General features: G+C 41.1%; 1 protein-coding gene across 1 annotated transcript; it reads left to right on the forward strand.

Moving 5' to 3' along the window:
* Positions 1–868: 868 nt before the first annotated feature.
* On the forward strand, positions 869–27,775 carry LOC113010409 (macrophage mannose receptor 1-like). The gene is made up of 32 exons (XM_026149425.1): positions 869–988; positions 1,211–1,567; positions 1,730–1,900; positions 2,494–2,649; positions 3,447–3,557; positions 3,801–3,938; positions 4,036–4,212; positions 4,488–4,642; positions 5,503–5,616; positions 6,034–6,149; positions 6,285–6,433; positions 6,522–6,721; positions 7,577–7,695; positions 7,884–7,956; positions 8,034–8,187; positions 8,512–8,550; positions 8,797–8,960; positions 9,078–9,142; positions 10,293–10,393; positions 10,529–10,671; positions 10,816–10,921; positions 12,017–12,141; positions 12,307–12,354; positions 12,541–12,576; positions 24,138–24,240; positions 24,817–25,049; positions 25,249–25,414; positions 25,588–25,755; positions 25,843–25,959; positions 26,760–26,921; positions 27,346–27,369; positions 27,446–27,775. The coding sequence occupies exons 1-32, from the start codon at positions 925–927 to the stop codon at positions 27,658–27,660; spliced, it is 4,269 nt and encodes a 1,422-aa protein (XP_026005210.1). The 5' UTR covers positions 869–924; the 3' UTR covers positions 27,661–27,775.

The following is a 27,775-nucleotide window of genomic DNA, read 5'->3' on the forward strand; positions in this document are numbered from 1 at the left end:
ATCATGTGATTTCCTGAGGTCAGATGGCCCAGGATTTGAGTGGGCGTTAAGGCGTCTGGGAAGGGATCTCAAAACTGGATTATAGATGGCAGACAGATGGTGTCGTAAACCACTGCCTCTGTTCAAAGATGGTTGCTCACAGTGGACGTGGGACTCTCCACCATTTGACCCTTAGAACTGAAGAAGCTTCTCGGATGAGAGGCGAAACGTCTTCAAGCAACTCAAAGAAGTCCAGACGCTTTTCTTTCCAAGCTCCTTAGACTGTAATTGGCTGTCATCAGATATGTGTGCTTAAATTACCATTTCAAAAGAAACAATAATCTATTACCTTAATAAAAACCACTCTCCAGCCATGCAGACAATTCCTCTACTCTCTTTGCAAGCCAAGGCTTACATTGTGTGTTTTCTCCTCAACGTAACACTGATTCATCAGCTATACTCAATGTTGAGTTTTAATTATAATAAAGCTTTAATTGTATTGCACGTATCAAAACTGTTAATGTAAAGTGTATAAGAAAAGCACATGTACATCCATCATATAGGTAGGGGGCAAAGACTAAACAGGATAAATGATAAAAACCGGTGCATCAGTTTAACAGAACCAGTGCATCCATGGAAAGTCCACTGAGTTCTTTCAAGCATTCACAGAAGGATATCATAACTTCCTCAGTGTGGTTGTTGCAACATAATTGTAACTGTAATTCTAGCACTTCCTGTTTCACACACTGATTTGTTTATTACTCAGTTTCAATCACGTAGTAATTTGTGTAATACTGGAAGTCGACAAGGCCCTCCTTGTTCCTCTGAGACAGAACAAATAATACTCTTAGGACTGGTGGTCAACAGTCATTCACACAAGCCTTAAACACTTTGCAAGAAATGCATGTATAAAGTTTTCTAATACAAATTGCAGGAATACTAACAATGAGGATAACTTGTAAAATCTTTGTGATCCTCATCCAAACATTTTATTGTTTGGCTTCAGATGGTACAGTAATCCAACTTTTAATTTTAATCTTTTGTCAGATTTTATTGATTTCCTCTGCTCTGTGTTTTTAAAACGAGCATGTTTATCCTGTAAATTTATGTCAGCATATCATTTGGCTCTTCTTGTCAGCAAGAAGAGTGAAATGATTCAGAGTCAATGAGGCACCAAAAGCAATCCCAGTCATGGAAATGAAGTGAATTTATATCAATGATTTTTCAACAGACTCACCATTTCAGCTAACTAACAGGGGCACTGGTTTTTGTTTGATAAAAACAAATAACCACTGCAATGACATTCGCTGGACAACTGGTGATCGACTACTGGTTCTGCAGAGGAACAAGTGCCTGGGTGTCCAGGGAAAAAGTGTGGGCAGTGAAGTAAACCTCTACGATTGCGATGAAGCCAGTGAGCTCCAAAAGTGGGAATGCAAGAACGAAACAGTGCTCGCTCTCAAAGGCCAGGAGCTTTACATTGAGCTCACTGCAGATAACACAGCCATTCTCTCCAGGACAACAGGACCAAATAACCACCTCACAATTTCTGGAACATCCAGTGGTGCCTGCACAAGAACTTATAGAGGTATTGTGCCATGTGAAAAAGAGTATAATGCAATTTTTCTTAGATAAGAGGGTTGTATTAAATGGATGCACAGGTTTCTACCTAGCTTCATGTCTTAAAGCTGTTTGTGATAAATGTGTTTTACAGTCTTTGTTTTGTTCGTTTGTTTATTTGACCTTTTAGAGCTTTTTACCATCGGTGGAAATGCAGCGGGAAGGCCGTGTATGTTTCCCTTTCTATACAAAACTCAGTGGTATTCAGACTGTACTAAATTTGACTCCTCGGAAAAGCGTCTTTGGTGTGCAGTTGAAACAAACTATCAAAGCGAACGCTGGGGGTACTGCCCAACTATGTGTGAGTAATGAAACCAATTGAAGGAAATAATTGAACCATTAGGACCTACAATTATTTTTCAGAGCTCTTACAAGGATTAACTGATTTATTATATACTTTTAACTTAAGTCAACTCCCATAGCTGAACAGAGGCAAAAAAAATCAACATTAAGTTAGAGAAGTAAAGTATTACCTTTACTATTGCACCAGTGTTGTTGAAGACCGGGGCCAGAATTGGCCTGGGAAAGACTCCAAAACAACCCACTGGAAGACTCTGGAAAATATGAAGAAGTGCATAGACTTTAAACTTTTAACTGTATTTTGATAAGTTCTGCTGCTTTTCTTATATTCCCAGTTTTCCTTGATCATGACTCAATCACTATTTCTATTCATACTACAACAAAGTCGTTAAATTACAGAAAAACAATTAAATGACAGAAAAGCTGCCCCCCCCCCCCCCCCCCCCCCCCCCAGAAAAAAGATAATTTTTCTATAATATTTGAATTGCATTGAAGGAAAGTTGAGTTTCACTGGTTAGGCCCACTAAAGATTAAAGTTACCCATGATCTAAAATGAGTTTGACTTATAAACATATATGCATTTTGTATATACAGCCAAGGAAGACTGGAATATGCACCCAACAACGGGAGCGTATTACCAGCTTAACATACAGTCAGCTTTGACTTGGCACCAGGCACAAGTCAGCTGCAAACAGCAGGGAGCTTCCCTTCTCAGCATCGATGATCCTCACGAGCAGGCTTATATCACAGGTAATCTGCCTCGGACACACTGAAAAAGTGATCATGTATTTATGTGCATACTTTAACTCCTGTAAAGTATATGTATCCAAACATAGTATTTTATTCTATTTTATATAGTATATTGTTCTTTTTATCTTATTCTATTCCATTGTTTTTCTTGACTGTTGCTCCCTGTAACTTTGCACTGTCCACTTTCTGTCGTGACTCAACAAATTTCACACGTGTGACTAATCAGAGTTTATCTTATCTTTTCTTATCTCTTATCTTTGTGTTATGAATTACATGATTTTCCCCCCATCATTTAAAAAAAAGAACATCAACACTAGTTTTGATTATTGTTAAGATAAGATAAGATAACCTTTATTAGTCCCACGCGTGGGAAATTTGTTTTGTTACAGCAGTGGACAGTGCAAAGTTACATAGAAAAATTAGAAGAAAAAAACACTGGAATAATATATCCATAAGATAATGTACACAATATACACTATAATACAACGATGCCAGAAAGAGTATTGCACTTAGTGTTATTGCTATTGCACATGTGTGGATGTGTGTGTTTGATCAGTTGAAGTCTTTGTTGTGGAGTCTGACAGCAGTGTGGAGGAAAGACCTGCGAAATCTCTCCGTCCCACATCATCGGTGCCGCAGACTGCCACTGAAGGAGCTGCTCAGTGCTGTCAGAGTCTCCTGCGTGGGGTGGGAGATGTTGTCCAACAGGGATGATAGAGGTTACAATTAGAGATTTATTTAACGCAAAGTGAAAGACATTTTTCCTTTTTCATTTCTGTACTCAATGGCTCCAACAGCACTGCTATGGAAAGGGGGCAATACACTTTGGATTGGACTCATCCTAGATCCAGAACATGGCTGGAAATGGATAAATGGCAGGCCTTACCGTTACATGAAATGGGACTCAGGTGATATAATATATTCTAGCAGATTACTGGTAAAACAGCTGTTTAAGTTAGCATAAAGACATGAAAGAGGCAGAACAGCCTGACTCTCTATGACGGCAACAATAAAACATATTAATAGAAAATATACAATTTGTTAACTGAAAAAAACTGAAATGCATCTGCAAAAAGAAAGATAGAAATTGGAGCCCGGGTATAAGACTGTTGTAGAGTTAACATGTAAAGTATATCTATCATCATGTTTAGGACATCCACTTCCTAATCCGGGATACAACTGTGCAGTTGTTGATCCTAGTGTACGGTACCTTTGGCAAAGTTTACCTTGTAGCAATAAACTGGGCTACATCTGCTACAGTAAAGAGGCTGAAGAAGCTCCTACACGAGGTAAATAAAAATATCTTTTTTTTTCTTCAGATTTTGGTTATAGCATAACTGAAATATTCCTCAACACTTATTTTATTACTTTGTTATTTATGATCAGCTGGGACAGGTTTTTGTTCAAACCCCTGGATACACTACAATGGCCACTGCTTCCACAGGAATCAGGCTCAGAAAACATGGTCTGAGGCTCAGGTAGCTTGCCACCAGGATGGAGGAGACTTAGTGAGCATCCACAGTGTGGAGGACCAAAGCTTCATCATCTCTCAGCTTGGATATAGTATGTATGGATATTTATTTTAAAAAGGATCATTGTTAAGGAACAAATAATTAAAACAAAAAATCCCTGTAAATCCTCAGGTGCTGGTCTCTATTCCTTGAATCAATATTTTGACATCAGAAAAATATAAAGACCATTGAGGTTATTCAAAAGATTTACAACCATGAATAAAAACAAGCAAACTGCATGGAACATGTTTTCTAACATGCATGTAATCCATTTGTAGATTTGGAAAAATACAAAAATGTCCTTTTGTTTTTAACCAACGTCTGCAGCATCCACTGATCAGCTTTGGATTGGAATGAATGACAGGAAGACAGAGGGGTTATTTGACTGGTCTGACCACTCGACTGTCACCTTCACCAGCTGGGAGTTTGGGAAACCAGCTGTGTCTTCTGAAATAAAAGACTGTGTTCTCATGCGTGGAGAGGTATGCAGCATCATCGAGTGCATACGGTGCACATATTACTTCAATCTACACTCACTGGCCACTTTATTAGGCAGTTTGGCAGCAACTCAGTGCATTTATAGGGAGCCGTTGAAGTTTAAACAGAGCATCAGAGTGGAAAACAAAAATGATGATGAATGCTTTCAGCTTTGTCTACTTTGAGAAGACAACAGTAACTCAAATATTCAATAACCAATACAATACAACCTGAGGCTGTAGAGCATTTCCGAACACTAGGGATGGAAATAGATAATAATTTTGTGATTCAGATTCCATTATCAATATTACTCATTGATTCGATTACTTGTCGATTCTCTTATCAATTCTTTTCGGGTTCTCATTGGCTCTGCTTTGAGAGTCACCACCATTGCTGAGCAGTATATCAAAAACATTATAGTCATGCAAATTAAGTGCACACTGTGTGGTCAGATGTTTGTGCATGTTGGAGTTATTTCCCTTCTTTGTTCTGATCAGTGTAATCATCTTCTCATTACTTTTGTTACCTGTTGAAGCTCAGATTCTGCCTGCCGGATTGGGGTCAATCTGCTTTCTGTGCAGGTGTTTGCTAAGAGCGTGAGTTGTGTCAGGAGCGTTATACATTTTTTTCTGTCCCGGATGCAGTTTGCATTTTATCAGCGCGCTCTCTTTTGTGCAATAAATATAACAGTCCATAAGCACACTGTAGACTGTACCACTGTCTTTGTCTTCCAACATACTATACTGAACACACAATGCACAGCATATACAATAAATATTTACATTAACATATGACATTAAATTTGTAAAGTTTAAAAAATACCAATACCAGTACTTCCAGATCTACTTATGGTACTTTGTTACAGAATGGAAACTGGGCAGATCTTGTATGCGAGGAGCAACATGGCTTTATTTGTAAGAAGATGAGTGCCTTAAGACCATCTGGAGAGGAAGTGGAGCAAAACACAGGCTGCAAAAATGTGGGTATAATTATGAATTTGTTTAAAAAATAAACCATAAGAATTGTGAAGTTATTAGGTTGGGGTTGAGGTTGCATGAAATAATGATTATTTAATTAAATGAATATTGTTTTCTGCAAAATTTAAAGCTAAAGAATAATTTCGTACAATGAGACAATTAGGTGAAAGTTAGTGGACTGGGTTGCTTGAGCGTGTTGACAGTCATTTTTAACATGACCGATGTTTGACAAATACCGTTGAACCTGTTCACTCATTTCAAGCTCCATATTATTACTCGTGGGAGCCCCACACAGCTGCTGGGTCATAATAAGAACTGACCATAACTGAGCTTTAAAAAAAATCTCCTTTTCCTTGTCATTGTTAAAAATCTGAATCATTTACAGTGTTTCTTCATGATCTTCTTTTCCATCAAACCAGGGGTGGAGGAGACACGGCTCATACTGCTACTTTATAGGAATACAGACTAAAACATTTGATGAAGCTAAAAATGACTGTAAAGGTTCCCTTTCTTACTTAGCTGATGTTTCAAATGGGTAAGATTTGTTTTACATGTCTTTATTCCATATGTTTTGAGCGCACAAAACAAAATGTGAACGAAAAACAAACATAAATAATCACATCAACTTTTGAAGCTTTTTAAACGGCTGTACTCTTGAAATTATTTTCAGGGTGGATAATGCATTTCTTGTAAGCTTGGTGGGGATGCGACCAGAGAAACACTTTTGGCTGGGGCTTTCAAACCAGAAAAATACTGAAGAATTTGTATGGACCAACACAGACTCAGTGAGATTCACACACTGGAATGCTGAAATGCCAGGTATGGTGACACATTTAACTCCGTCAGTAAGACATTGCAGAACATAGCCTCACAACTAAATTTTTTATTATTTCTCTGACAATGAAAGGGAACAGACAGGGTTGTGTTGCGATGAAAACTGGGATTTTTGCTGGCCTCTGGGATGTGGTGCCCTGCACAAATAAGGAGAAATACATCTGTAAGCACCTAGCCGAGGGGGCAGTTTTAACCCCTCCACCACCCACTCTTTTCCCTCCTGAGTGTGCATCTGGCTGGACTCGCCTGGGGTTTAGTAACCGGTGTTTTAAGGTACAATCTCAAGGAAAAACTTAATTTGATCAGGTTGTCCTAACTCATACTAAAGACAAGATCATATACTTATATATGAAGGGTCATCAAAAAGTTCCCAGTATAGATCAATAAAAGTGATTTAAATGTGCTAAATCTCCCTTTTAAACCAGCTTCTATTTTCACATCACTTCATTGCAGTCCTGTGATCTTCCTTTGTGCTTGTAACTCTGCAGTGCATGCTGGGTCTCCTCCAGTTGTGATACTCAACTTAATTTTACATTTTGCGAAGTGGACAATGTTCCAGCGAGGTAAAATTGGGAATGTTTCAAGTTGGCAAGCAAAGATTATGCTGGTACGGCCAAAGTGCCGCTGTGTTTTTCAGGGCTCGCTATAGTAGTGTACGCTAGCATGCTAGCATACACCATGTTTCAGGCTACAGTTCAGGTAATTCTGGTCTCGGTCTTCACACGGCAGTCTGTCATTGTGGTTGGAAACTGTTCAGCTAAAACCTGCAGAAAACTGCTCAGTCATAGCAGCAGACCCAGCTCCCATCAGCTGTGTTGATCCTTTTTGTAAGACATTTGCACCAATTTAAAACAGAAGTTGTTTTTTGCTGTTTGTGCAAGTTTAAGGTCTAAGTTGAAACTGCAGAGAGCACAGTGTGTATGATCAGAACAGCACTTCCAGAAAACAATTTAAAAACAGCAGCCTGACAAAAATTTAATTGGGTAATATTTTTTAATGTTTAAGTCCAGTAACCTTTTGATCACCCCACGTGAATACAACATCTTAGCCTTTGCACAGTATATAAAAGTTGTGTGACCTTGACATTACCAAATCACACTGAGCATCTTTATGCCGGTTGGTGTTAAGTTGTTTGATAGGTATTCTATACAAAAGAAGACCTGGTTTGAAGCCAAAGATTACTGCAGGGCTATCGGAGGAGACCTGCTCAGCATCCACAGTTCTGTTGAGCTTCAGTCCGTACCTAGGTACAGTATAAAAGAAAATAGAACTAGTTGTTATAATAATAATAATAATAATAATAATAATAATAATAATAATAATAATAATAATAATAATAATTGCTAGCAAGTTCTTCCACAGATAACTAATGAGTTGGAAAATGTCTAACAATTATTTTTTAAGTTTATATCAATAATGTAAATTTCTATTACAGATTACAAGCAGCTTGGATTGGACTTAGTGCCCCAGATCCTGACACGGGTTATGTATGGAGCGACGGAACTCCAGTAAGTTGTTCATTTTTATGCATTATTCAGAAGATGCAATTAAATAACTTTTTTTCATTGTTTCCTTCTTTTTAAAGCTAAATTTCCAACAATGGAAGATTGGAGAGCCAAACAATAAAAATAATGTTGAGTCTTGTGTGGAAATGAAACCAGAGCGCATATTCAGAAGACAATCTTGGAGTGACATACACTGTGAGAAATACAGCGAATGGCTGTGCCAGATCCGTGCAGGTGAAATTGCTAACCAAACACATTTATGCATTTGTTGAAGGTGAACTCAGTGAGAGTAACTTTCACACAATGTCTTCCTAAGATTTATTGTCCTCAGATTTTGGAGTAAACATCAAACTATTGATAAAATCTTTATTTGGGAGCTGATTTTGTGTACAGATTGGTTTGTTCCTATATGCACAATTTCTTGGTTTAGTATCCATGTTCTTGAACACTAGGATGCACAGTCATATTTCTTGACATATTCTCTGCTTAGAGCTGTGTTGCAGAACCTCGAATTCTCTGTCCAGTGCACTGTTTTTAAATGATTTTATAACAATACAGGAATGACCCCAAATCCGCCTCCAGACCCCATCACTCCAAGTAAGTCTGGCATTTTTTTCATCAAACCTGAAGAAAATCACCTTTATCTCCATTTTTTTTTGTTCTTCTAAGCACAATAAAGCTTACAATTGTGGGTTAACTTTTTAAAACCTATAGCTGATCTGTTGTTCAGTCCACTAAATTTTCAACCACACAACCACTATGTCTTCCTAAAAAAACAACAAATCAAAAAAACAACAGTTATAGTGAATATAATCCATATTGCAAGTTTTGATCTATTTCCAGGCTATAATAAAACATCAGATGGGTGGTTTGAATGGAACAGGAATCAGTATTATATTAACAGAAATCAGATGGGCATGGAAGATGCTCGTCGGTACTGTCAGCAGAGGCATAGTGACTTGGTAACTATCAGCAGTGAAGCTGAAAGGGTCTTTCTATGGAAACTGGTGAGCAGCAACATACTGTACTACACTACTAGCATCCATTTCCACAGAATTTAAGTTCAGGTCATGCTACAAGTTAAATATTTCTGATTCAGCCTCCTTTCTACATATCTGGGCTAGATACAAGACACAGGTCATCACCCTTACTGGATTGGCCTCATTGTAGATCTTGATGGAACATTTGCGTGAGTATAAAACAAATAATGTTTCTAAGTAAATTCCAAAAAGTTGATTCTGTTCATCTGTACAGAGCGTTTTCAGTGGGAGAAATGTCCAAGTGGCTTCTTCAGTCTCAGCTGACTGCAGGTTTCACCAACCTCATAAACAGTACATTTGCATAATGACTGAAAGCAGCACTACTTAATGAACAATGGGCTAGCCCCACCCAATCATGTAGGGTGAGGCTAGGTTTCACAATGAACTCACCCGAAACCCTGGCTGATTGTGACCTACACCCGTTTTCACACCTCGGCTCATGTGATTAGAGGATCATCAGGGGATCCTTTTGTCCCTCTTTGGTGGGTTACTCCCACAGAGTTTAAATCTGGGACTCTCCACAAAAAGCTTCTCGGCTGAGAGGTGAAATGTCTTCAAGAAACTTAAAGAAGTCCAGACGCTTTTCTTTCCAAGCTCCTTAGACTGCCTTGAACATTAATATGCAAATTCTCATTCTAAGTAAATTACATAAAAATGTAAAAAGAGAAAGAAACTTAACAAAAATAGTTGACATATAGCCGATATTACCTGTTGAACACTGTGTTGTGTTATTTGCAATTTGAAAATTAGGCATCAGAATCTGTGAGATGTCGGTCAGGGTTTTGTCACTATCCAACCAAAATTTACTGAACCAGCAGCAAAAAAAGTTCGAAACTACGCTTCACATTTGATAAACATCATCGTTAATTCTCTCTTACTTTTGCTGTTTTTCTTTCCCCATGATAAAATCACACAACCACATCCCAAAGTGTTCTATTGGACTGAGAGCTGGTGACAGCGGAGGCCATTTGAGTACAGTGAACTCACTTTCAAGTTCGAGAAACCAGCTTGAGATGATTTGAGCTTTGTGACATGGCTCATTATCCTGATGGAGGCAGCCATTACATGATGGGAATACTGATTCATGATGTGGAAACTCTTTTTTACTTTTAGGAGTACACTTAAAACTAAACTAGAAGTTTCCTTTTTTGATAAATCCTATAGTTTAGACTGGTCATCCTAATGAGAAGTGACTTGGCACTATTTAAAGATTTTTGAATTGAATTGAATTGTTCCTAACACACAGTGAGTGTAGAAGGTATGCACATTTATGTTTTTGAAAATTTGTGTTTCAAAAAGCTGGATGGATGATTCTCCAGTCGTCTTTCAAGCGTGGAGTGAAAATCAACCCAACTTCCAGAACAATGACGAGAACTGTGTGGCTATTACTCCCTCTAGGGGTGAGTAAGCTGATACATTTTCACTAGCTTTCATCCAAATATTAACATGAGTATAAAACACCAATGAAGTCCATTATCTACATATTTATTCTTTCAATTACAAAAAAATATTTTATATTTGGAATCGGCTCACAGGGTTCTGGCATGATTATAACTGTGGATTTCAGCTTTCTTTCATTTGTAAACGCAATAGCTCAATGCCCGAGCACATTTCAGTGGTACCAACTGTTCTTCCAAAGGGTGGCTGCCCACAGGACTGGAAAAAATTTAATTCAAAGGTCAGAGTCGCTCCTAAATATTGTCTCCTAAAGAAATGTGATGTAACTCATGAGTGCGTTATAACACTGCATTTTAAAAACTACAGTTATGCATAAGAATGAGCAAATCTGAAGTATCACAAGCTGATCATTTTTCAACTACAGTGTTACAGCATCATTAGCAGGGAATTAGAGACGTGGGAAGGAGCAAGAACACAATGCAAAAACAAAGGAGGAAATCTGGCCTCTATTCTCTCAAAGCATGTACAAGGTTTGTCCTTTTTATATTATACATTCTCTTTTATAACAAAGGAGTCAAAAAGTCTGAACCCATTCATTATTTGTGTTTTTATGCTCTGTCATACTAATAGAAAGATGTATTTTATGTTACCAGGAAAAATATGTAGTGGACACATGAAAGTGTGTCCATAAAGTCTGGCATCTTTTCCTCTGATCCCCTCAGTCTTTTGGTTGCTTTTCTTTATTGCATACATTTTCCCTGCAGACATGCTGATGGGTTTCCCAATCATGCTTCATTAAGAAACATAGTTATGCTTTTGTGTGATGTGCATGTAGTAACCTGTGATGTAAACTGTCTAGATGTGTGTAGGACAAGAGACTATTTTATTGCATAAAATAGTGCTGATCATGTCAGCTTATTGCGCTGCTGGATACACTTGGCCAGACAAGGAAAAATAATTTACTGACTCCAGTTTGTTGGTCTGGTGAGCCACCTGTCACCTGACTCACAGAGACTTTCCTCCACCCTGTCCTCATTCACAAAGTGCTTTCTAAGCCTGAACATTACAGCTAACAGGTGGATTTTCCTGCTTCAGTCCAGCTAGCCAAACAGCATACAGCCTTTCACTGCTAACAAAATGGAGAGTAAAAGTGGACAGTATATCCTCAGTCTCTTAACATAAAACTCCTTGTTGCAGTTGCAGCCAGGGACAGCACAAAAGTGATCCCCTTAAACTGATTTTTAGTTTTATTTTCTCTTGAATTACTGGTTCTGTTACTAGTTAGCTAACATAAACTAATTTAAGTCTATTGACCACAACCAACCAACCAACCAAACTGGTCATGTAACATTCCATACTGTCAGAAGATGGCAGTAAACGTGTTTTTAAAGTTTAATTTTAAGCACTTATTTCTTAAATCCAGCTACACAGGCAGTGTTACATCTATGTAAGTTTTTGAGAGCAGGGCTCCATAATGTAAAACCATAAATGTAAATGATGACACACAGTGCTCAACAGTGCCCTGTCCTACCATTTTCTTAATTTAAACTGCTAACATGAAATTCAAAATAAGTATATATTTGTGACAAACACAAAACAATGTCTGTTTTTTATATTATTTCTAGTGTTTTTGACTTCTAAAATGTTGGACGCGCCTACAACAGACCTCTGGATCGGTTTACATTATTTGCTTGGTTATTCATTTTACTGGACCAATGGACAACCAGTGCGGTACACCAACTGGCGTTCTGTGAGTGGTCATCAGTGTACTTGAAGTTTAACCTTGTCAGTTTTGTTATTCCCCCTACTTTACCACAACAAAAAAATATTAGCATTATAGTCATTTGTATGCATCTGAATTGTATACACTGTATTTCTGTGCATTGTTAAGCATGTTTAACGTACCAGTCTTCAGTTGCAGATGACTGGGCACTGGATGTTTTTTACGGATGATGAGGATGAGGTACTTGATTATTTAACTGGAAGGTGCAATAACACTTAATTTGTTACAACTCACAGAAAGGTCTGGTGTAGTTAATGATTCTAGCACATGATACATTGAGCTTTTTATTTAATTGTCATTATATGTAATATACTTTCTCCTTATATTCAAATATCACTCTAGTTCATATCCTAATTTTCATTGCAGAGAGATCATCGTGGTTATTTCTCAAGAGATGCCAAGGTAACTACTCTCCTTATGCCACATTGAAAAAAAACCAGTTAATATTATTTACCCTTGCATACTATTTGTATTCTATATCTTGATCCAGACCAAGAATTCCATCATAGTATTGATACAATAATAATTTTGAATAAAGCTCAATTTAGCACGATAAATAGTCTATCTGGAATGGATGAGCAATCCATTACATAACTGGAAGTCTGGGACTTCCAGATACAGACAGGCAAACTGGTGATGGCTAACCAACCAGCCATAGTATTGTGGACAAGCAGTGGAGGACACCCGTAGTGAAGGCAACAGTGGTCCTAGTGGTAACAAGGGCACCCGGGGCAGTGACCCCCAAACTTGGCGAGTATGTGCGTTGAAGAAAATATAATCTGATCAAACATTATTCAGCTTTAAATATTGTTCAAGCTTTAAAGTTACTGTGCAACTGTGTAATAAAAATGTGCTCACGACTTTGGCCTTGAGAGCGATAAGAAGCGATCGCCTCATCCTGCAGGTGCAAGATATCTGCAAGCGAAGAGACTAGAACACCCAAGGCCGATTTCCTTTTATGGAGTTGTTTTTCTGCTAATGCAGCACTTTCCTCACAACCCCCTCCTGTAAGTTTTAGAGAATATATACCCATCCTCACAGCAAATCTTGGGAATCTCCTGATGTGAGCTGTGTTGAGAGGTTGTCTCTGTCTCAATAAAAGTTCACTGATTCCCCATCTGCCGCAGGTGTCCGGTTGTCTTCATTCTCCGCCAGCCTGGTTAAGTCAATTCCTCCTTAACATCTAAAAGAACCTATTTAATGAAGGAAGACGGGTTCACTTTGTGTTTAATATTATTCTATTGTTGTTGTTGTTTTTTTTATATCCTTCAATTGGCGTCACGGAACAGGATCCGCTCCAGGTCAACTGGAACGGATGGGAGGACATCGGCCGTGGTCTGAGTGAACGGAGTTTGGACAAAAGCTGTGCGCACACAAAAACAAGGTAAGCAGACCTTTTATTTCTGCTATATTGAACATTATAAAAATACTTAGTGTCCAAACTCCTAGTAATTCATAACCAAAATTGTCTGGCTTACTTAAGGCTTGTTGAGAATCAGACAAGTAAATAAGAGATAAGTGAATAAGAAATAAGTGAATAAGTGAATAAAGATAAGAGTGAACTGAGGTCTGACCACGGTTGCAGCCGACGGGTTGCTCTCCGGTGTCGGATACATACCTCAGTGCAGGTCTGGGACCTTGAAAGGGTTTATTAGTAACGCCTTTCTAAACAAATTAAAAGGTTAAAGGCCTTGAGAATATTTTTTAGTAATATTCTCTAAACTACAGAAGGGTTAGGAAGGCCCAGAGGACTTTATTAGAAAAGATCCTCTAAAACTTAAAAAGGAGAAGTACTGGTTGGAGTCCAAAGGAGGGGTCCCTTTGATCAATAGGAGAAAACGGATCTCTTCTTAAAACCCCGATGATTTTAGTGTTTTAAATGTTTTGATGTTCTGTTTGATATTGGACACACATAAATACACGCTGAATGCTTGCTGTGGAACACTGGGCAGGACAGTTTGGTTCTCCGTTGTTCACAGATTACACAATTAAAGGAACTAGGTTCCTCTTTTGGTTAAAATAATACACCACACATAGAATTTTTTTACACATTTATTACATACATAAGGAGGGTAATGAGTGACTGCAGGTAATGTATGAAGTGTGAATGAGACGTGTGAACAAGGTGACAACCAACTAGCACCCCTATCAGGAAGCTCTAGGCAAGGTTACCCGCCAGACTCCGGTTTGGTAGAAGCTTGGTAACACCTGAAGGGATATTTCAGTGCTGACTCACCTTTAAAGCAGCGCCCCAGCTGTTAGTGCCTAACAGAGGCAGAAACCCAGCTGGCCCAAATTCTCCTTTAAAATCAATAAAAGAACACTCCTCCATTGACAGTAAAATGGATGGAGAATTAGATCGAGAAACTAATGATGATGGTTGGGGTCCCGGTGTTATTCTTAGCACATTGGGAGAACAATTAACATGTGTTGAGACAGTCATCAACTCCACACACCAGCCTAAAGAAGCAAAAAAGCAGAAAGAGTCATTGAGGAAAACAGCTGAAAGGTTAATGAAAGAAAAGGGAAAGGACGAGGGGAGTAGTGGTAACTGGGGAATAATTTGGCAGAATAAGGCTATGCAGGCAAAAGAGAAAGAGGAAGAAGCCAACTCAGCAGCAGCAGGTGCAGGTGTGATGAGCGGGGTGAGACACAGAAAGGAAGCAGATAAGCACGCAGGCCGCAAAGCTAAATTTAATCACTGGGTGTGTTTATGGGAAACTGCAAAACCACACATGAAGAAAAATAGGTCTCAGCCACCTCCCTATTCTGCCTCAACTCCTCCCTCAGCAGGCATATATCCGGTACTTAATATCTCTGGTGGAATAATGACTATTGGAGAAGAACCGCCCGTAGCTCCAACTCCCATAGATACCAAGCATTTTTGCCCAGGAAGCTCCTCTCTGTCGGCGACATCCTCAGCTAGTAGTAGAGCCCCCTCTTCTATGTCCCATAGTTTTGGAACCGGATCTGAGGGCCTAACTGACCCATTTGCGAGCGCACCATTTGCGGTTCGAATGAACAGACAGGAACCCACTGAACAACAATTAACTGATCTAGAAGCAGCATTACGCAGCTGCTTAAATGAACATAGGTCAGTGGTCCAGGTGAATAATCGTGTTGCGTCAGCCCCTCTTTCCCGGTCCAACCCCTTTGCCAGCACTCCTGTCGCTGTTAAAGGAGATCTGACCGCTACTGCAAAAACTGAGCCTGGCACTTCACCAAATGTCACAGTTACCATGTCTTTGGTGGGCCGTCAGGATCCGGAAACACAGATGAGTTTAGCCCACGTTTTTGCTGACACTGCTACCCCACCAGGCGGGGAAGAAACTGAGGATACTGATGATGAACTCAGTGACCTTAACAATACACCCCCCTCTACCCCTCCCAGTCTAGGATATCAGACTAGATCTAAGGGCCCTGTGCCTCAGCCTCCAGGCATATTTCCCCTGGTCCAGACTAAAGCGCAACGTAGACCAGTGTATCAACCTTATTCATTCGGAGATGTCCAGGCCCTAGTGGACAAACTCCCTGACATAATGGAGGGAGGGAATGCCTGGTTGGCTGGTTTGGATAAATACACAGCTGGACAGGACCTCGCACTGGGAGATTTTAGAGCTATTATAACTAGGTGCACATCCCGATCTCAGGCAGCGGACCTGGAACAAAATGCGGGTACTACCATGCATGAGAACGAGGTGCCACTAATGCAGGCCTTGAGGTTTATTGGACCGGCCCTGCGCAAACAATTCCCACCCAAAAATCAAGGCACCTTACAGAAATTTAAATGGGAGGGAAAGCAAAATCCCACCCATTATCTAAATCAGGCTGTTGAAGACTGGGTGAACCATACAGGTCATCACCCCAGTAGGACTTGTTCACAGAGCATGTGGTTTAGAAGGGCGGTGCTGAGGGGCATTCCGGAGTCAGTAAGCCAGAAAATGGAGGATAATCCTGATTTGCAGGACTGTGACTTTGCAATCTGGAAGAAACATTTGATTTTTAATCTTAACAAAGTGCAGATTAAGTCTGATGATAAAGCGGAGAGCGTCGAAGATTTACAGTTGCAACTGTTGAAGGTTCAGCTGCAGAAAGCTAAAAACGACCTGGGTGGAAAAGGTGACAAGCCTAAAAAGCAACTTGTGGCCGCTGCGGCTCCCCCTCCTGGTCCAGTTGCCCCTGATTTGTATCCGAACCCATGGCCAACTGATCCACAGCCCCCCCAGTATGGTGCTTATCACTCCCCGGCCCCTTATGGGCAGAGAGGTTCCCCATTTGGAGGAAACAGAGGTGGTTTCAGGGGAAGGGGTCAGATGGGAGGTGGTAGGGGAGGCCAGATGTATGTTTGTTTCCGGTGTGGACAACCTGGACACTGGGCTAAAGCGTGCCCTTTGAACCCGGCTGCTGGAAGAGGCAGGGGAGCCCGTGGTGGGCCCTATCAGCATCCTGGCCACAGAGGTGGACCTCGTGGTGCTTTAGTTGAAGTGCCCCCGGCCCCACAGATGCCTGTGATGGGGTGGGAGTACTACGAGGGTGGTCCCCAGCTATAGGACACCCCACAGACTGCCCAGGACGGTGAAGGGACAACGGCGGACCCTATGCTGTCCATAACTGTAGATAGAAGAAGAAGCAGCTTTTTAGTGGACACTGGAGCTACGTACTCCACCATTAAGGATGTTGCTCGTGAAAGACTTACTGACAGAGTGATTACAGTGGTGGGCATATCTGGGGAACCTAAAACTCTGCCTTACACCGTGCCCCTCCCCACAACGGTTGGAGATCAGACCTTGTTACACAGCTATGTTTGTTCAAAACAGGCGCCTGTGAATTTACTGGGAAGAGACTTGTTGATTAAATTAGGAGCCACAATACTCTGCTCTTCACAAGGCCTAACTGTGACTCTCCCTACTGGGGTTGTACTTCCCTGCTCTGATGGGCCAGAGGGAGGTGGTCAGTTTCTGCTGCAACCCTCCTCCTGTTTGACGGACTCTGCTGACATCTACTGGGCATTATTGGAAGTTGAAACACCTGCTGAACCAGGAGTTTGTACTGCTTTTCAGCAATGGCGGCCGTGGCTCTCACTCCTACATCCTTATGTCCCTCCCCCTGACCCACCTCATGTTACACTGTTTTATGACAGGCATGACACCACCTGGTACCAGCACATGTTCCAAGAGCAGTGTGAGGGGCGGGCTTGGTCTCTGAACATGTCGTGCATTTTTGCGGCACCGGAGGGAGTGGCAGCAGCGGTTACTTTTACAACAGATCAATTACAGTGGTACATGATGTCTGATGAGGCAGCTCCCCATGTGTCACTGGCCTTACATCCTGGACACCAGGCTAAGGAGCTGGGTGGAATGGTTAAACGTTCCCTTGCGGCCACTGACTGGACACCTACAAAACTCCCACAGGTTTTGTTTTCTCCATCTACCAAGACATACCAAATTTTAAATGATTGCTTTAATTCCTCAACACTGCAACATGGAGTGGTCAGCGGGTCACATGGCAGAGAACACACAGACCACTGTGATGCTGCGCCTTTACTCGACTCTCTTCCAGATTGTTTGTGGTCCCTTGGACCCACAGATGTAGGTTTAGTTGATGTGGAGCCAGTCTCTTTTCAACTGTCATCTGCTACCCCTTTGTGGCAGCCTCAGTACCCACACAGACCGGAGGCTGAGGCTGGGATTGCAGAAACAATTTCTGGTTTGGTCACTGCCGGTGTCTTGGAGCCCTCCTGCTCTAAGTGGAACACGCCCATCCTACCCGTTGAGAAAAAAGGCACGGGGAAGTTCAGAATGGCACATGATTTGAGAAGGATTAATGCCTTACTTGGCACTCCTACTTTGCCTGTGCCTAATCCTTATGTTGCCTTGACCAACCTCCCACCATCTCATGCCTGGTTCACCTGCATTGACTTGGCTAATGCCTTTTTCTGCCTCCCACTTCGTGAGTCACTGCGTGACATTTTCTCATTTACATTTAGAGGCCGACAATGGCGTTACACTCGCTTACCACAGGGATTTGCCCTCTCCCCCGGACTGTTTAATCAGTGTTTGAAAGAACTTTTACAAACCAGCCCACTACCATCTGACTGTATGTTAATACAATATGTGGATGACCTTTTGCTGTCTGCCCCCACGGCTGACATCTGTTTGGAGGCCACCAGAGTGGTACTTCACCACCTGGCCAACACAGGTTTTAAAGTGAGCAAAAACAAACTACAGATTGCAAGAAAACAGGTTTCTTTTCTAGGCCGCATGGTCTCACAGTCCGGTATTTCCTTGTCCCCAGAACACAGGAACTCCATTTTGCACCATCCAAAACCTCTAACTGTAAAAGACATGTTGTCATTTTTGGGCCTGACTGGTTACAGCAGGACCTATGTCCCAGACTATGTTGGCCTTACTTCCCCTTTGCGCGTTTTGGTAAATGAACAAGGCATGAGAAACCTCTCTGCTCCCCTCTCATGGACTACAGAAACAGAACAGGCGTTTATAAAGTTAAAACAACAGCTTTCTGTCGCCTCTGACCTTGCTGTGCCAGATTATGCTTTGCCTTTTCATCTTGATGTTTCTGGAACTGGAACCCATATCAATGGTATCCTGTTCCAGAAAAAAGGGGGAGAGAGAAAAGTGTTGACATATGTAAGCGTAATGCTTGACAACACTGAAAAACGCCACCCACCGTGCACACAACACGTTTCTGGACTTGCAAAAATCATTCAGAAAACAGCACACATAGTGATGAACCACCCACTAAAAATTTTGACATCACACAGTGTGGTGGCCTACGTCTCCTCACAGGCCTTCACACTCACTTCACTCAGGCAGAGACGCCTCAGTACCATTTTGGAAGCACCACACATCTCCTACTCACATGAAGGCATAAACATGGCTGATCACATGGGATCAGGGGAACCACATATGTGTGAAGAGGTTGTGCAGGTACAGGAGAAAATCAGGCCAGATTTGCAGGCAGAACCTCTAATGGATGCAGAAAAAGATTGGTTCACAGATGGATGTTGTTTCAGAACTGAAAGTGGAATGTTGAAGGCTGCATGGGCAATAGTGGAACAGACAGACATGAGATGGAAAACAGTGAAGGCAGAGCAGTTGACAGGACAACAGTCTGCACAGAGAGCTGAACTGAGAGCGGTGATTGAAGCCTTAAGGATGGGAAAGGGACAGAAAGTGAATATATACAGTGATTCAGCTTATGCTGTGGGAGCAGTGCATGTGGAGCTCAAGCAGTGGCTAAGAGCTGGTTTTTTGACAGCCAGCGGAAAGCCTATTAAACATGAGATAGAAATGAGGGAATTAGCGGAAGCACTGTTGTTACCTGTTAAGGTGGCAGTGGTAAAATGCAAAGGACACAGTGCCGGATTGGACTTAGTGGCATTAGGTAACAAACAGGCCGACTTAGTAGCTAAGCAGACAGCTGGTTACTTACCCTCCCTGATTATGGTAATGGACCCAGAAGCCACACCCCCTCCAGAAAGACCACCCATACAACTAGGCCTAGCCACAATCAGAGAGTTACAGGACAAAGCCAGCCCCCAGGAAAAATCATTATGGGTAACAAGAGGGGCCACAAACACAGATGTTTGGCGTGGCCCAGATGGAAGGCCCATTCTACCGCCAGGGGTCAGACAGACAGCAATGGAAGAGGCACATGGAGTGGGGCATGTGGGACCTGCACAAATGATGAGGAACTTAGCCGCCTGGTGGCACCCTTATCTAAAAGACATGACAAAATACATGGTTAAAACCTGTAAGGAGTGCAACCAATTTGGAATCAAGCCCGCCTTCAAGCCAATAGCAGGGTACTTCCCCATCCCACTTTGCCCAGGGAAAGAAATAATCATTGATTACACAGACATGGTGGACAGAGTAGGTAGTTACAGGTACCTGCTGGTGGCTGTGGATGCATTTTCAGGTTGGCCAGAAGCCTGGCCGACAGCAAGTGAAAACAGTGGAACTGTGGTGAAGTGTCTGATTAATCATTATATACCACAGCATGGGTTTCCCGAGGTCATAAGGTCGGACAATGGTTCACATTTCAGGAACCACGATCTGCAGAGGGTTGAAGCCGCATTAGGTTTGAAACATAAGTTTGGCTCAGTTTACCACCCCCAATCCCAGGGGAAAGTGGAAAGGATGAATCAAACTCTAAAAACTAAATTGGCTAAAATCTGTGCACAGACCAAATTAGATTGGGTTAAGGCATTGCCTCTTGCATTAATGTCCATAAGATGCTCAGTAAATCAAACCTCTGGTTACACTCCATTTGAGTTGGAGCATGGCAGGCCTTTTCCTGGCCCCTCCTCTCGCCTGTTAATGTCGGATGAAGCTGATTCAGACCTCGAGCCGAGGACATATTATAACATGCTCCGCAGTTTTGTTGCCCAGTATTCCTCACAGGTCGCTGAAAGAAACCAGCAAGAGCTGAAAGAGGCGGCTACACCTGGAATGGACTACGTCCTCCTGAAAGTCACAAAGAGAAAGTGGGCTGAGCCTCGCTGGACAGGCCCTTACCGCATAACAGAGCGGACCTCCCACGCTGTCAGGCTCGAAGGGAAAGGTGACACCTGGTTTCATTACACACAGTGCGCTGCTGCCACCGAACCAGGAAGAACCTTGAGAGAGGTGCAGAAGGACCTGTCAGAAGGAGCTGCAACAGCATCACCAACCACTTGAGGGAGCCAAAACTCAACCTACAAGCCGGCTGGTTACAAAAGGGGGTGTTCTTCATACTGAACTAAACATTTTTATTTTTCTATTTTTAACATCTTTTATGACTTTGCTTTTATATTGGCTTGAGTTTTTAAGATTTACATTTTACATTGCAATAGTTTTAACCGCTGAAAGCTCATTTAAAGTTGTGTCACTGATACTTTTTGTTGCTCTTTAACTCCTAGAACACGCCCTTGGCGAGGTGGGGGGAACTGGACCACCTTTCTGTGCCCCATCATCCTCTATTAGAAGACATCCAAGCTAAGTAAACATGTCTTGGCCCTTTCCCCCTGAAATGACAGGCAGGCAAAGATGTTGCGTCTTTGTTTGCTTCCTGGCCCTGGGTCTCTAAACGTTCTCTAATCCCAGGTTCAGCTCATAATCCAACCTATATTGATGCTGTAGGTATACCCCGTGGGGTCCCCGATGAATATAAACTGCGAGACCAGGTTAAAGCAGGATGGGCCTCGATACTTTGGATGGTTGAAATAAATGCGAATGTAGACAGAATTAACTACATTCACTTTAATGTGCAACTGTTGGCTAATTACACTCGAGATGGTTTTGAAGCTGTGCATGCACAGTTATCTGCCACTTCCCTAATGGCTTTCCAAAACAGGGTCGCAACGGATTTTCTCCTCGCAGAAAGAGGCGGAGTCTGCAGCCTTTTTGGTCAGGAGTGCTGTACCTATATCCCCAATAACACAGCTCCTGATGGTTCCCTCACTAAAGCTATTACTGGTCTCACAGCTCTTACTGTTAAAATGAAGGAACACTCGGGCGTTGATACTGCCATGTGGGACTCTTGGCTTAACATGTTTGGCAAATATAAGGCCCTTGTAGCTTCCATCCTAGTTTCCATCTCAGTTTTTGTTGCTGTCCTAGTCACCTGCGGTTGCTGTTGTATTCCATGCATTCGATCCCTCTTCCAGAGACTGATTGTTACAGCTCTCACTCCTGAGGATAAGGATCTCGCCCGGCAGATGCCTTTATTGGCTAGTCAACTTCCCACCTCCTCGCCAACGGATGATGAAAACTCTGATCGTGAGGGTGACGAACATTATCGTCTTTCTCTTGTTTAAATGCTTCTAGAATGGTTGTTTCTCTGTGGTGTTTTGTATTAGGCTTGTTATTAATTGTTTCCCTCACCCACTTCCTCTTGAAGGATATATCTGGTTGAACTGTGTCTGGTCGGGTTGTGAGGGTTAAGCGATGTTCTCAGGGTCTCCGGACTTAAGCCTGAGCGAATGTGTACTCCCACCACTGGATATAAATTGTTTTTTTTTCCACACCCCTTCCTCACGTTTTACCATATTCACTTTTGAATGTCCTTAGCAGTTACCGTTCTGGGTTTATTTTACTGTTGATTTATTCTTTCACATTTTCACGTTTATATCTCTCATTATTATAGTATACTCTGTACTCTCCACATTTTTATCATTACTTATGCTTTTTGGTTGCTGGGTTACAGGAACTGTTAATTTTGTGTCACTACCCTGGTTGCACTGACTCGTTGTATCCTTGTGTGCAGGACAGCTGTTACTGCTTTCGTCGGGAACCGAGACTGCTTGCAGCCGACCCCTGGGCAGGGTGGTGCCTGGACTCTTTTCTCCTCATCTGCAATGACAGATAAAGACAAATGATAAGACCCGAGGAGTTTTTCGAGCCAGGCTTCGACACGTCTCTGTGTTCCTTTGAATGTTACTTATTTTTGTGTGTTGACCCATTTAAGATGGGTCAAAAGGGGGATTTGAAGAAAATATAATCTGATCAAACATTATTCAGCTTTAAATATTGTTCAAGCTTTAAAGTTACTGTGCAACTGTGTAATAAAAATGTGCTCACGACTTTGGCCTTGAGAGCGATAAGAAGCGATCGCCTCATCCTGCAGGTGCAAGATATCTGCAAGCGAAGAGACTAGAACACCCAAGGCCGATTTCCTTTTATGGAGTTGTTTTTCTGCTAATGCAGCACTTTCCTCACAACCCCCTCCTGTAAGTTTTAGAGAATATATACCCATCCTCACAGCAAATCTTGGGAATCTCCTGATGTGAGCTGTGTTGAGAGGTTGTCTCTGTCTCAATAAAAGTTCACTGATTCCCCATCTGCCGCAGGTGTCCGGTTGTCTTCATTCTCCGCCAGCCTGGTTAAGTCAATTCCTCCTTAACATCTAAAAGAACCTATTTAATGAAGGAAGACGGGTTCACTTTGTGTTTAATATTATTCTATTGTTGTTGTTGTTTTTTTTATATCCTTCAGCGTCAGATCCCAGGAACAACATACGAGATCTCAGGTTAGAACAACGCAGTCCTAGGAACAGCAGAGATACTGTGCAGCCTAATCCTTTATTGACCAGAAGGTCCCTTTCTCTCATGTTTAACCTGAGTAGCGAAAGACCGCAGGGGGTTTGAAAACGATGTGCCGGGAGTTCGCTGTTCTCGCCCTGGCTAGCTATCGAGCTGGTGGGTAACAGACGTCTCCAAAAAACGTCGGAGCACTTTTGGAAATATGTGATATCTTGATAAACCGAGCAGATATTTGAAGTTTACACAGCTACATTCAAGCCTGGAAATATGTAAAAAAAAATTATTTTGTGACCCAGAAAGAGTAAAAAGAGTAATATTAAAACTAGTAGCTGCCACCATTGTTGGAAACTGGAATTGGCTGGGCTGCGCTATGAATTCTGGGATATGGTAGGCCACGAAGGATACACCCAACCCATCCTTCAAATCTGGGGAAAAGGAGGACGCATTTGGCGGCTGCATTTGGAGGATTCTACGAATTTGGACAGCCTTTGTGACGTCGCTGTGATGTAATCGGCCTACAAATGCGGCCTCAGGAGGATGCAGCCTATGAATTTGACACCCCCATTGACCTGGAACAGCTTCAATGTTCAAAAATTCGTAGCACCTGTACAACATTCAAAACATAATAAATAACCACACCCCACCCCCCCCCCAAACGTAAAAAAAATTAAAGTAGTATTATTTTTGTTTAGTCATCAAATGTCATAATAAAATAATGACATTTAGGACATTTCTCCGGTCAAATGTCAAAACACATCAAATTTGACCTGAAAAGTATATAAGGGTTAATAATGAATTAAAGAAATTGTTCACAGTAGTGTATTGGCAATAAACACAAACCATAAATATGGAAAGTAAGGCCAGCAAAACAGATCCAGATATAACCTTAGTTTCTTTATTTCTATTCTGTCTGTCTCACCAGAGAGGATGTGCTGTGATGACAACTGATCGTACCACTGGTATTGGGAAATGGGACCAAAGGTCCTGCAGTGACAAAAATGGATATATTTGTCTTCGTAATCTTGGTGAGCCAAGATTTTCAAATGCTTGTTATATATATTTATTTAATTGTATTTTTATACTGTAGTGCATCAGAAAAATTGCTGTAGCTCTATGTATGTAGCTCCTCCTGTTCCATCATATCCCTAAGGTGCTCTATTGGGTTGAAATCTGGTGACTGTGGAGGCCAACTGAGTACAATGAGCTAATTACACATGTTCAAGAATGTGTTGTATTGCTGCCACATTAGAACACAGAAGTTAGTATATTGTTTGGAAAAAAATGTTTGACTAACTATCAGTGCATTTTGTGTCATGGTCCTGGGTCTTCAAATCAACGTTTTGAGTTTTTATTTTGAATTTAAGAGATGATTTAAGTTCATGCTCTGTATTATTTGTCTTGAATGTAGTATTTCATAGTGCTCCTCAGGTTTTTTTTTTTTTTTTTTTTTAATTTAGCGTTATTCCAACAGAATAGTGTCACAATTGGGCAAATAAGTAATTTCTTCTCGGAAGCAGAACAATATTCTAGCCTTCAGACATAGATGAAGCAAATTAAAATTGAAGTTTTTTAACCATTTTATTTATTTTTACTGTGCACAGATCCATCTCTCCCAGACTCCCCTGAACCAACAGCTAACAATGGCTATGTGAAAATACTTAATGATTCAATCAAAGTTGTTACTCAGAAAATGAACTGGGATTCAGCCAAAAAGTACTGTGAGCTTGATGGCGCTAACCTGGCTAGCTTGCGAAATGAGTGGTCACAGGTCTATGTTGAGCTGATGGCTTTGGAAATGGAAGGTCCTTTGTGGATTGGACTGAACAAAAAGCAGGTACAGCACACAAATGGTTTCACCTAATCTACTTGTAACTTTACTAATGTAAATGTTTGCGTAATTATTTAGTTTTGCTAATGTACCTGATTTTAATAAATCCCCTGTAGGGAATTTACACTCTGCATTTAACCCATTCACCCAGTGAAGCAGTGAAGCATGGAGCATGTTATATATCATCTTCATCTTTTTCCTTCAGACTGGATATTTCAGACCTATTGACGGCTGGGAAATGACCTTTTCCAACTGGGATCGATTTGAACCAGAAATGCAACAATCTTGTGTGTATGTGAATAATGAAAATGGAAAATGGAAGACTGCTGATTGTGCTCACAACATGGCCAGTGTTTGTATGAAGTCTACAGGTAGGGCTCATGTAAAATCTGATAAAGCACCATTTCTGGTGCTATGAACTTTTTTTTTTTATTTCCCTATTTTAGATCTGACATAGTTTGTTTATTGTATATCAGTACCAATTAAAGATGCTTGAATGCTCATTGGATTTAAACTATATATCTGGTTACTTTTTAATTCACAGATGTTCCACCAACAGAGTCAACAGAATCAGTCAGTTTTCCAGGAAATTGCCCTGAAGACCCAGCATCAAGAACTGGTTATACCTGGATACCCTTCAAGGGTTATTGTTACCTCTTTGTCAAAGGAAGTTTTGACTGGGGAGATGCATCTGCACTATGTATAAGATATGGTAAGGATATGGGAATGGTGTAATGCAAATTCCCAGTCCATCAGCTGTGTTTGGATTTAACAGTTTGTTTATCTTTTGTTGGTCAAGGTGGAACTCTAACCAGCATTGAAAATCCTGCTGAGCAAAGATTCATTTTTAACAACGTGCTAGTCTTTAAAGACAGCCAACCCCTTTTCTGGATTGGCATGTATCAGACTCACAAAGGTACAGTCATTTTTTCCACTCTTTCATAGAAAAATATTAATGTATACTTGAAGATAAATAAAAACAGAACACATAAACTGAAAATTGTAATTGTAACCGTGACATAAAATATCTGGTTAGTCTGTCTGGTGCTAGTGTATTTATTATCTCATTCTTATTGGCTGTTTATGCCCTGTCCTTATCTTCACTGTCATGCTGCTCTGTTGTATCTTAATTGCCCCTTGGCAATAAATAAAGTTTCTCTGATTCTGATTCGGTCCCATGCTGAAGATTCAAGCTGAGTGTTAATTAACACAATCTTAGTGTTTTAATATAACATGTGATTAGTGACAGGTTGCTGTGATTGAGAAAGTGATTTTCCTGGACTCTCTGCAGTGACTTGTTACTTACAAGGTAGACCAGCCTTTGGACAGATCCCCAGAGATCAAATTTCCCCAAATGATTAATGTTTCATGTTGCATTCAGAAAGACATGAAACAAACAATTGAGACAAACTCAGTGATTACTTCAGACTTCTAGACATCCACACTTCTTTTGGCTACCGATGACTCGTCACCTATTGACCATTAAGAAGGAGGGGAAAAAAGCAAACTGCCAAACACAACTATGAACATTTGGTAGTGGAGCATTAAGGTGCTAGTGTTGTGTTTTCAGTCACTTCTACTGCTCTGAAGTGGCTAATTAATGTAACTTTTCAAGTTATTCCCCTTCATACATATTTCCTATTGCAAGAGTAAAAATAAAGTACCAGTTTTCTTGCAACTGAACTAGAGCAAAAGAGAAATTCTGTTTGTTTCTAGGCTTGTGGAAATGGTTGGATAAAACAGCCATTGACTTCATTAACTGGGGTCCAAATGAGCCTGGCGGTTTTGGAACCTATGGAGCAATTGCATCTCTAGATGGGAGTTGGACAACAGGCAGGGTGTATAGTAGCAAGGGATTTATTTGTAAAGCACCTAAAGGTAAGTCCAGAAATTTAAAAAATGGTTTTGTAATAGCACAAATGTGCAACACATACACCTAACAACATGTTTCAATTAGTGCTGTCAGCGTTAATCTTGTTAAAATGATGTTAACACCATAACCGCATTAACGCGGCAGTTCTCCGTTAGCAAGTTAACGCGGATCGCCATGTGGGAGGAGCTGCATGGCGCTAATGCGTTAACAACCTAACCACGCTAACGCGTTGACACCGTGCAGCCCTCACACGGGGCAATCCGCGTTAACTTGCTAACGGAGATTTGTCGCGTTAATGCAGTTATGCAACATTTAACAACATTTTAACAAGATTAACACTGACAGCACTAGTTTCAATTGATTTAGCATTACAGTACCAGTCCCTGCAGTGACACAGAAATTTTTATCTTTTTTAAATCTTCTTTTTAGTATTACAAGCACCAACAACAATTGGTAAGTTGTGTCTTTTTTTATATTTGTCTTACATTTATAATTTAGTTGGACTAATCTATGTGCTCAATCTATACAGCAAGTTCTTCTATAGAGGATCCTAAAGCCAATGGCCACATGGTTTTGGAGGTTTTGCTTGGCATTACTGTGACTGCCATAGGGATAGTCATCATCATCTTCCTGTTGAAAAAGTCTGGTATCTGCCAGTCCATCTCTGAAAACTTAACTACCTTTGATAACCCGATGTTCTTTAACAATGAACAGGTCCAGGCTGGTGTGGTGGGTGAAAATTAATTGGTATCAAATGCATATGATGGGAACTCACAACTAACTGTTTAATGTGTATACCTGCATAATCTAATAGACCTCTGATTTAGAAAATTTAGTTTTATTTAGTCAGTTAGCAGTA

Source organism: Astatotilapia calliptera, chromosome 18 (genome assembly GCF_900246225.1).
Source record: "Astatotilapia calliptera chromosome 18, fAstCal1.2, whole genome shotgun sequence".
NCBI classification, from domain to species: domain Eukaryota; kingdom Metazoa; phylum Chordata; class Actinopteri; order Cichliformes; family Cichlidae; genus Astatotilapia; species Astatotilapia calliptera.

What these genes read in the sequence shown, in the direction of transcription:
- LOC113010409 (XM_026149425.1), top strand. Translation starts at nt 925, where the DNA reads ATGAGGATAACTTGTAAAATCTTTGTGATCCTCATCCAAACATTTTAT. An exon ending in GGGGTACTGCCCAACTATGT is followed by an intron (nt 1,901 to 2,493) that starts GTGAGTAATGAA and finishes TTGTATATACAG; the next exon opens with CCAAGGAAGACTGGAATATG. An exon ending in GGCTATTACTCCCTCTAGGG is followed by an intron (nt 10,394 to 10,528) that starts GTGAGTAAGCTG and finishes ATCGGCTCACAG; the next exon opens with GGTTCTGGCATGATTATAAC.